The sequence below is a fragment of the Zootoca vivipara genome, chromosome 9 (assembly GCF_963506605.1).
Source record: "Zootoca vivipara chromosome 9, rZooViv1.1, whole genome shotgun sequence".
Classification (NCBI taxonomy): Eukaryota; Metazoa; Chordata; class Lepidosauria; order Squamata; family Lacertidae; genus Zootoca; species Zootoca vivipara.
Window position 1 is genome coordinate 5,818,868 of NC_083284.1, and position 11,079 is coordinate 5,829,946.

At 47.0% G+C, this 11,079-nt stretch overlaps 1 protein-coding gene across 1 annotated transcript; it reads left to right on the forward strand.

The window, feature by feature from the left end:
* Nucleotides 1–871: 871 nt before the first annotated feature.
* On the forward strand, nucleotides 872–6,887 carry LOC118077553 (uncharacterized). The gene is made up of 4 exons (XM_060279117.1): nucleotides 872–889; nucleotides 1,954–2,380; nucleotides 4,063–4,227; nucleotides 6,670–6,887. Exons 1-4 carry the CDS (start codon nucleotides 872–874, stop codon nucleotides 6,885–6,887), a joined length of 828 nt encoding a protein of 275 aa, XP_060135100.1.
* Nucleotides 6,888–11,079: the final 4,192 nt, after the last annotated feature.

Below are 11,079 nucleotides of genomic sequence, written 5' to 3' on the forward strand. Positions count from 1 at the left end.
GTGTGGGTGGATGGATGGGAGTTGGAGCCCCACAACATCTGAACATAAGAACCCGAGGAGAGCCTGCAGGATCAGGCCCGATGCTCCAGTGATCACAGTGGCCCGATGCTCCAGTGGGAAACCTTGCCATCAGGATTCGAACACAAGAGCCCTCTCCCCTCCCGTGGCAACTGGTATTCAGAAGCATCACTAGCCAACATGGCTAGTAGCCATCGAAAGACCTCTGTCATGAATTTGTCCAATCCTCTTTTAAAGCCACCCAATCCTCTTTTAAGGCCATCCTTGCCTCCTGAGGGAGCGAGTTCCACAGTTCAGCCATGTGGCAGGCCTACGGTTCTCCATCCCTAGCGCTGAGGTGACCAATGCGCCGGCAGCTGTGGCAACAGAACAGTTGCCATTCCATTGTTTTGCCGCAGAGGTTCTCTGGGCTGCTCTCGCTTCCATGTGTGATGATACACAGCCACATGGGACTGGAGGGAAACACGCAGCCATGCCACAAAAAAACAAAGTCTCGGTGAGCTGCCATGTGCAGGGTGCAAGGCGAATGTGGGGAGGTTACGGTTGGGGCAACCTCGAGCGCATAACAGTTGGGGCAACCTCGAGCGCATAACAGTTGAGGCTGGGCCTGAGGTAGAGGCCTGAGGAGCTGGCGTCGTATGTGCGCAGACAAAGGCCTTGCGCCTCGGGCACCCCTGTGTGTGGCAAAGTGAAGGCCTTTCCGTAAGCTGGGCCGAGCTAATAAAAGGGGCCAAGCCATGAGGCCAGAATCCATGCCATAAGTGAGAGGTTAGGCCTCAGTTTGAGGCCCCAGGAGGCATAGCTTCTCGCAGGGCCTTCCCAAGACATTTTGCAGCCTGAGGTGGAGGACAAGATGGTGCCCTCCCCGAAGGTTCGTGGACACAGGCGCCGCAACCTATATGGCGGCCATCCTCTTGTGATTAAAAAATAGGATGTCCCGGTTTTCAGACCCTCCCAAGTGTCCCTATTTTCCAGAGACAATCTCAGATTTACAGAAGCCGTAAATTTTTTGAGCCTGGAATGCCCCACTTTCCCTTAGGACACCCCTATTTTTAATCTCTGTTGGAAGCCGCCCAGAGGGTCTAGAGCAGGCATCCCCAAACTGCGGCCCTCCAGATGTTTTGGCCTACAACTCCCATGATCCCTAGCTAACAGGACCAGTAGTCGGGGAAGATGGGAACTGTAGTCCAAAACATCTGGAGGGCCGAAGTTTGGAGATGCCTGGTCTAGAGCAGTGGTTCCCAACCTTTTTTTATTTTAATTCTTTAGGCCATGCCCCACCTAAGCATCTCTAAAATCCTGTTGCCACCCCCATGACATATAATTCTAATTATTCAAAAAGTGACCTATTTACGTGGAGGAAACCTAAAAGGCCATTCACTGTTAATAACTCATTCTCGAATTGCCCCCCCCCCTTAATGTGCCCCACATTGGGAACCACGGGTCTAGAGTTATGTGACCCCTTGAGCCAAGGAGATCAGTCACTAGGCAACTTTCAGAAAACATCTGAAGGCAGTCCTGTATAGAGAAGTTTTTTAAAAATGTTTAATTATGTTTTTATATATGTTGGAAGCCACCCAGAGTGACTGGGGCAACCCAGTCAGATAGGCGGGATCTAAATAATAAAATGATGATGATGATGGAATAGGACGTCCCTATTTGCATCGGAGAAATGTTTTTTTCTGGGATACTTGGGGGTTATGTACATGGGGCCAAAGTCAGCTTCAGATTTTTCACGGGAAGGAGGCCTGCAACAGTTGTGGAAAAAATAGCTCCCTGGATGCATTGAGAGCCACAGTGGGCAGGACACAGAGAACCATAGAGTTGGAAGGGACCCCTGGAGGTTCTCTAGTCCAACCCCCTGCAATGCAGGAACCTTGATCCCAGCATCCGTGGCATGTATGGAACTGGCCCCACCCTTTGTCTTTGCGGCAGGTCCACGATTGCAAGTTGCACAAAGAATCGACCCGGTCGCAGTCTGATGAGCTGCTGAGCGTCCTGCTGGCGGCGAGAGGCGTGCGGGCCCGCTCCGTCCACCAACAGCTCCCCGCCTTGTATCTGCCCACCATCTACCGCCTGCTGGCTGCTCTGATGCAGTGCCTGAGCCTGGCCAGCCTCTGCATAGCCGTTACCCTGGTCAAGTGGGTGGCCGTGGTTCAATCCCCGTACACCAAGCAGCCGAAACGGTGGGTAATGTACAATTTCGGGGTGCCCGACGTGCTGGAAGTGGTCGATGCACAGCAAAGCAACGGCACAGACATTCGTAAGAGGACCTTCTCCCCAAACAGCCCCTGCTCCTGCGCCGTTTCAGGGTGGGTGGGGATTCTGCACGAAGGGGGCCCAAATCTAGTCCACTCCCCCTGTTCCACATAGGGATCAAACCCGCAACCTTGGTGTTATCAGCTAGGCATAGGTGGGTGTGTTTTCTTTACGTTGCTTTCATTCACTCTTGTGGTTCGCTGTTCAAACTATTTTAAAATTAGGAGTACAACCCCACCCCACCCCACCCCTCTAAAAGTATATTTAAATCACTTGCTTTTCAAAAAGCTTTTGCAAAAGCTCAGATTGTTTTGCTGGAGCCTTGTATTTTTGTCCATGGTTGTCATAAATAACAGTGGAACCTCGGTTTATGAACACCTCGGTTTACGAATTTTCGGTTTATGAACGCTGCGGACCCATCTGGAACGGATTAATTCACTTTCCACTACTTTCAATGGGAAAGTTCGCTTCAGTTTATGAACACTTCAGTTTATGCACAGACTTCCGGAAACAATTGTGTTCATAAACCGAAGTACCACTGTATTGTTACCGTACTGAGTGAATAGTGAATACAAAGTTCTACTCCCTGAAGACCCTGAACTTGCTACTTTCACAAAACAGGTTGAGCGATTTGCTGAGCTGACACCAAGGGACAGGCTCTGCTGTGCTGCTCCCTCTCTCTGAGTCCTCTTCAGAAAAAATTATTATTATTATTATTATTATTATTATTATTATTATTATTATTATTATTATTCCCCCGCCTTTTCACCTGACAGTGAAGGCCGTTTACAGATAAAAATAAGAGCAGCAAAAAACACAGAGGGAAAACAACTGAAAATCAATTAAACATAGATATAATTAAAACCAGCACCACCCTTTTCATTAGAAGCATTCAGTACCCAAAAGCCTGTTGGAACAAGAAATCTTCACTTGCCAACAAACGAACAACAAGGAGGGGGCCAGTTTGACTTCTTTAGGGAGCGACTTCCAAAGTCTTGCTTCAGGACTTGGCAGGCAGACTGGCAAGGTTTAACAAACCAGAGCATCTCTAGATAAAAGCGCCATGGGTACCACATGCTGGGTTAGGAGCTCTGCTGCCAGTCAGAACACACAGCCTTGGGGTTCGGTGGATCCAGCATCCTGTTCTCACAAGATGTAGCCAACCAGAATGCCTGTGTCAAACCAACAAGCAGGACCTGAGCACAACTTGAGCACTTTCCCTTCCTGTGGTTTCCAGCAACTGGTATTCGGAAGCATCGCTGCCTCCGACTGTGGAGGCAGAGAAGAGCCATCCTGGCTAGGAGCTATCGACAGCCCTCTTGTCCGTCTCTTTGCCACAGTCCTCTTTTAAAGCCGTCTAGGTTGGTGTCCACCACTGCCTCCTGTGGCAGTGAGTTCCATAGTTTAACAGAGAGATGGCCATATATAGCATGTAACGGAGCATCTGATTTGCATGGAGAAGGACGCGGGTTCCGCCTCCAGGATCTCCATTTAAAGTTAGGAAAGGCTTTTGACATGCCTGAACGAAACCTTGGAAAGCTACTGCCTCTCATCCTGGACCATACTTAGTTTGGTAGTCTAATGATCTGACTCTGTATCAGGCAACTTCCTGTGTTCCTCAATAAGCTCACCAAACTACACTCACAGGATTCTTTGGGGGAGGCCTCGGCAGTTGGGTTGGAAAAATGGCTACAAATTGATTCCGTTTTTTGAGCAGATGCATTGTGCTTTTAATAGAAATCACAGTTTGCCATATGATTTTTCCTCTCCTTTCTATTCCGACAGCGAACGTTCATTTCTTTCCCGACAGTGATTGCGTGCTGTGGCTTATCGGCATTTGTTTCGTGGGCATGTCCTTGGGCTTCGTGGCTTTCCTCCTGGATTTCATAGAAATTGAAATCCTAGGCAAGCATAGAATGGCCGTTGCCACCTCCCTGCACATTTTGTCAGGTAATTTGCCAGTTTCTAGATAGACTTGCCGGTTCTTTTGCATCTAACACTGATAAGGGAACCAGGCAGAGGGCCTTCTCGGTAGTGGAACCCACCCTGTGGAATGCCCTCCCACCAGAGGTCAAAGAGAACAACAATTACCAGACCTTTAGAAGGCATCTCAAGACAGCCCTGTTTGGGGAAGCTTTTAATGTTTGATGGATTTCTGTATTTTAATGTTTTGTTGGAAGCTGCCCAGAGTGGCTGGGGGAACCCGGCCAGATGGGTGGGGTATAAATAATAAATTATTATTATTATTATTATTATTATTATTATTATTAGGGACAGCTTCAACTCAACCCATAATTGCATTGGTATATATATAAAAAACTGAGCAAGGGAAATCAACTCAACCCATAATTGCATTGGTATAAAAAAAAAAACTGAGCAAGGGAAATCTTCAATTTGCATGCACAGCAGGCTCAGAAAAGAGAGTGGTGTTCCGTGGCTCACAGAACAATAAGTGACTGTTGTGGGGAATGGAAAACCGAGGTGGAGGAATGCAATGGGGAAATCTGGGAGAGGGGATGGCTGGCTTGAACCCTGGACAGGAACACCCCACAAAGCAATGTGTTGTTGAGGGTCCCGATTGTTTTCATGGTGGTTGTGGAAGATGCACCAGTGAATAAGGCACAAGACACGGAAAATTCCCAAAGAGCCCACAGTCAAAATCTAGGCATCAGTGAGAGAACAAAAGTAATGGGCATAAATTTTCTGGGTGTGCCTTGCACATTCATCCACAAAGAGAAGGCAGAGTAGATTTAAAATAATAATAAATAATAAATTATTATTATTTAGGGAAGCTTTTAATGTTTAATAGATTATTGTATTTTAATGTTCTGTTGGAAGCCGCCCAGAGTGGCTGGGGAGGCCCAGCCAGATGGACGGGGTATAAATAATAAATTATTATTAAATTATTAAATTTAATTTATACCTGACTCACCCATATCTCTCCAATTGGGCCCTGTGAGGTTACAATGTGACTGAGAGTAGTTTAATAAAACTTTGCATGCCATGCTGGTGGAATCTACACACATATAAAAACCGTTCTGAAAATGCTTTTTTTTAAAAAAAAAAAAGTTTTAAAAAATGCATTGCATTTATAAGTCTTGCCATCGCCATCTAGTGTCACATTGTGTATTGCACTTAAAACACACCTAAAACGTTTTATTTGCAGTTGTATAGCTGAGTCCATAATGAGAAAGGGGTTGTGGGGAATTTAATGCAAACAAATGCAACTAAGCATAGATTGCCAGTAAGCAACGGGGTTAAGATTTGTATTTGTCTGCATTGATTTTCTCACACCCTACATGCCATGGGGGGGGGGTCCGCTTCACATTTATGTCAACAACTTTGCTGGCTCAGGGTATCAATAATCCCAAACTGGGCTGAATGTTTGGGGAAAGGCTGTAGCTCCATCGTAAAGGGTCTGCCTTCCACACGGTAGCTCCCAGGTTACCTTGCCTGGCATCTCTAGGTAGGACTGGGAACAACCCTTACCTGAAATGCTGGAGAGCTGCTGCCAGTCAGTGTTGACAACATTGGGTCAAATGGACCAATGGTCTGACTCTGTATAAGGCAGCTTCTTGCAGTGATAGGGGATGGGGCCTTCTCCATGGCGGTTCCCTGGTTGTGGAACTCACACCCTCTGGAGATACGGCAGTCCCCCTCCATAACAGAAGGCAATAAAAGCTATACCTTTTTTCATGCAGGCGTTTGGGTGCAACACTGTAGGTGGAATCTGTTTTCTTTTTATCGCTGCTGAACTGTTTCATTGGTGGAATGGCTTTTAACGGACATTTAGATTTTATGTGTTGTTTTAAATAGTCTTGTGCATCATCCTGAAATCCTTCTGGACGAAGGGGGTCTCAGGATAGATAGACAGAAGAGAGATGATGATAGATAGATAGATAGATAGATAGATAGATAGATAGATAGATAGATAGATAGATAGATGATAGATAGATAGATAGATAGATAGATAGATAGATAGATAGATAGATAGATAGATATAGATCAGGGGTCCCCAGACTATGGCCCGGGGGCTACATACGGCCTCCGAGGCTCTTTTATGCGGCCCCCGGGGACCCCCGCTGCCCGCGGCTGCCAACTTCTGACCCAGAAAAGCGATAGAAATAGCTTGTGTGCACGTGCAAGCATCATTTCCGGTGTACTTCTGGGTCGGAGGAGGCTTCTGCACATGCGCACAAGCTATTTCCGGTGCTTTCCTGGTCGGGGGTGTGCCAGAAATAGCGTTTGCGCATGTGCATGGGTGCGCACAGCCGCGTGCTCCCGCACCCCCGCGCACGCTCCCCTACCCTCCGGCCCACCACGCATCCGGCCCAAAGAATTGCACTCTAATGAGACCTTTCTAATGGCCTTTCTTTTTCCCTCCCTCTGCAGGCATCTTCCTTGTAATCCTCCTTGGAATCTGTTTCTGGTGTTTCGTGAAGGTTAACGAACGGATCTACAGGGATGATCTGAAGAAAGCCGAGTTGCTCAGTTTCCTAGGAGAGAGTTTTTATATCGTCCTGCTGTCCCTTTTTTTCGTGAGCTTAGCTAGCACACTAAGCTTTCTGTCGATGAAGCTGAACAGACAAGGATCGCGTCAGCTCAGCTGAAAACGGTGGAGAGAAGCCCACAAGTTGCTGCACAATCTAAACACCGTGCCAATGGTCTGCTTCTGAAACCATGGTTTGTGAAGCCTGGAACAAAGGTGAAAACCATGAATTCACGTGGAAAGTCCTGGTTTGTTTAAGTTATAAAACGGGGACTCTGGTTTGCTGTTAGTGTACTAGCTAGGATATGAAGCGATGATTGTCAACCAATGTTGTCCATTTTGTGTGTAGTGGGGAATTCTGGTTTAAAGAAAACCTGCCAGAGCAGGAGGGGAGGAGCAAGAGATGTTCCTACCGTAGCTGTTGTTTATGAAGGTGAGAAGATTGCATCCAAATCTGGCCATCGTTGCGACCACCAACCAAATCACACTGCTTTTCAATAAAGATTGGCAAATAAACCTAGGCAAGAAACAACATCTTGTTTGGTGTTCTGTTCCAAAACCACCAGTTCCAGGTTTATGTATAATAATAATAATAATAATAATAATAATAATAATAATAATAATAATAATAATTTATTATTCATACCCCGCCCATCTGGCTGGGTCTCCCCAGCCACTCTGGGCGGCTTCCAACAGAAGAATAAAACACAACAATCTATTAAATATTAAAAGCCTCCCTGAACAGGGCTGCCTTCAGATGTCTTCTAAAAGTCTGGTAGTTGTTTTCCTTTTTGACATCTGTTGGGAGGACGTTCCACAGGGCAGGTGCCACCACCGAGAAGGCCCTCTGCCTAGTTCCCTGCAACTTGGCTTCTCGCAACGAGGGAACCGCCAGAAGGCCCTCGGTGCTGGACCTCATTGTCCAGGCAGAATGATGGGGGTGGAGACGCTCCTTCAGGTATACTGGACCGAGGCCATTTAGGGCTTTAAAGGTCAGCACCAACACTTTGAATTGTGCTCAGAAACGTACTGGGAGCCAATGTAGATCTTTCAAGACCGGTGTTATGTGGTCTCGGCGGCCGCTCCCAGTCACCAATCTAGCTGCCGCATTCTGGATTAGTTGTAGTTTCCGAGTCACCTTCAAAGGTAGCCCCACGTAGAGCGCATTGCAGTAGTCCAAGCGGGAGATAACTAGAGCATGTATCCAGCCTCCAGGAACCAGCAGCTCTTTGGGTACCATTTCTTATGCAGCGAGGAGATTGATCCAAAGGAAGAGAGGCAACAACGGGATGAATTGTTTGCTAAAGAGCTAGTGGCCCTGAAAATACATTTGCACGGCTTAGGACTGTAGGAGTCGTTTTTTTTTCTTTCAAGATGAATGATGTCAGCGTCATCTCCTAAGGTTTCAGAAGTGGGCAGGACCCAAGTCTTCCTTTCTCCCCGTGTTGCAATGTCCCCTTGTTCATGGTCCATATCAGGTTAGCATGATGTTTGCAACATCGGGTGGGGAGGAGAGGGAACAGAGGAATCCCAAGGTAGCCTTAGAGCAAGGAAAATCTGCTGGAAGTGAAAGCAGCTAGCTATTCATCTCATCAGCGTACATCAGGCCTACAGCCCTGGTGCCATTAAAAAAAAGCAGTTTCAGGAGGTGAGAAGGAATTTGGAGTGAAGAAGCAGGGGGTAATTTAACCCATTCTATGTCTACAGATTCTTTGGTTTGCCTCCCCCACTCCCACCCCAGCTGCTTGCCCCAGCACCTCCATGGTCCCAAAATCTGCATTTAGCTTTTTTAAAAAACTCATTGAGAGACACCCATTTGGGCAGAGAAGCTACAGATGGGAAATTTATTTCTGATTCTCTGCCCCTCTCCTGAATCTGCCTTTCCTTCATTAAGAAACAGCGCTGGGCAATGCTTAAGTTTATATACAAGTCCTGTTATTCAGCCCTCAATTCCCAGTTCTTTATAAAACTACTGAAAACTGCAGCTGGAGAATGTGCCATAATATTTGGTGGGATAGGGTATGCGCCGACTCCTTGTACCATAGACAAATTTGAGTCTTTTTGGTGCAAGTCAGCAAGTCAAGAGTCATGTTTTCTCAGCCTAACCTACCTCGCAGGCTTGCCGTGAGGATAAAATGGGGAGGGGGGGAGAACAGTGCCACCTTGATTTCCTGGGAGGAAAAGGCGGAGTAAAAATATAATACTGTAATATTTTTCGTAGCAAAAATATATCAGGAGCGGCCTGCAGCCTAACCACCGAAATAACTTTGTGCGAATGAATCAGAACGGATGCTCATTGCTGTATGACTGCCCTGTCTAGCCCCCTCATAAGCCTTGTGCAATCAACTTGGGAGGAATCCTGAATAAACAGCTTGTCTGGAGGGGGTCTGTACTGCCGTGGTCCAAAAATGGGACAATCTGTGCCTTGCCCAGGGGGTGGCAGCAGTGTCTCTCGAATGTCTGTGTGTCACGTCTCTATAGCAACCGTGCACAAGCATGGCAGAGGAACTGTGGAGGGCAACAGCAAGGTTACAAGATGCTCCGCTCCTGCAATTCAAACAGCAGGTTGGCTCGCCTAGAGTCGCGCCGCTTAGTGAAAGTTTCATTACCTATTCTTCCCTTCATTCCCCCCCACCACCACCACCAAAGTCATGCACTGGACTCCTCAGGCGCTGGATCCCATTTCTGCCCGCAGGTTCCCAGGGCTCTTTGCCTCCATTCGAGGTTAATCATTCACTTTTTAATTTCATTTATTTATTTATTTCACCGAGCCAACGATTTGTACTATGAATAGAGTCATTGTGCGCAGCGGGACCGAGCCCCAACCCCAAACAATGGAGCAATTGGGGGGGGGGGGCGGGAGAGGAAAGTGGAAAGAGGAGATATCCAAGAAGTGCACCAGCCAACAATAACAGGAGCTAAGCAGAGCAGCCGTGGGTGCAGACTCCATAAACTGGGTGCCAGGATTGTACGTAACTCATTCCCCAACTTTTATTTCTATCTACCCCATTCGTTCCACTGTGCATCCGCGCTAATCAAGCAAACTCCTCTGCAGCTGATTATTGCTGCATGCAGGATGATCTCGGTCTTCTCAATCAATTGTACGAATGCCATTAGCCAAAAAAATAAATAAGCAGAACAATAAAAGGAATCATAGAATCATAGAATCATAGAGTTGGAAGAGACCACAAGGGCCATCCAGTCCAACCCCCTGCCAAGCAGGAAACACCATCAAAGCATTCCTGACAGATGGCTGTCAAGCCTCTGCTTAAAGACCTCCAAAGAAGGAGACTCCACCACACTCCTTGGCAGCAAATTCCACTGCCGAACAGCTCTTACTGTCAGGAAGTTCTTCCTAATGTTTAGGTGGAATTTTCTTTCTTGTAGTTTGAATCCGTTGCTCCGTGTCCGCTTCTCTGGAGCAGCAGAAAACAACCTTTCTCCCTCCTCTATATGACATCCTTTTATATATTTGAACATGGTTATCATATCACCCCTTAACCTTCTCTTCTCCAGGCTAAACATACCCAGCTCCCTAAGCCGTTCCTCATAAGGCATCGTTTCCAGGCCTTTGACCATTTTGGTTGCCCTCTTCTGGACACGTTCCAGCTTATCAGTATCCTTCTTGAACTGTGGTGCCCAGAACTGGACACAGTACTCCAGGTGAGGTCTGACCTGAGCAGAATACAGTGGTACTATTACTTCCCTTGATCTAGATGCTATACTCCTATTGATGCAGCCCAGAATTGCATTGGCTTTTTTAGCTGCTGCATCACACTGCTGACTCATGTCAAGTTTGTGGTCTACCAAGACTCCTAGATCCTTTTCACATGTACTGCTCTCAAGCCAGGTAGCTCCCATCCTGTATTTGTGCCTTTCATTTTTTTTGCCCAAGTGTAGTACTTTACATTTCTCCTTGTTAAAATTCATCTTGTTTGCTTTGGCCCAGTTGTCTAATCTGTTAAGGTCATTCTGAAGTGTGATCCTGTCCTCTGGGGTGTTAGCCACCCCTCCCAATTTGGTGTCATCTGCAAACTTGCTCAGGATGCCCTCAAGCCCATCATCCAAGTCATTGATAAAGATGTTGAACAAGACTGGGCCCAAGACAGAACCCTGTGGCACCCCACTAGTCACTACTCTCCAGGATGAGGAGGAGCCATTGATGAGCACCCTTTGGGTTCGGTCAGTAAGCCAGTTACAAATCCACTGAATGGTAGCATTGTCTAGCCCACATTTTACCAGCTTCTTTACAAGAATATCATGGGGCACCTTGTCAAAGGCCTTGCTGAAATCAAGATAGGCTACATCCACAG

Excerpts from the sequence above, each read along its gene's own strand:
- LOC118077553 (XM_060279117.1), top strand. Across the intron at positions 2,381-4,062 it reads AAATCTAGTCCACTCCCCCT|CGAACGTTCATTTCTTTCCC; the intron begins GTTCCACATAGG and ends CTATTCCGACAG. Across the intron at positions 4,228-6,669 it reads CTCCCTGCACATTTTGTCAG|GCATCTTCCTTGTAATCCTC; the intron begins GTAATTTGCCAG and ends CTCCCTCTGCAG.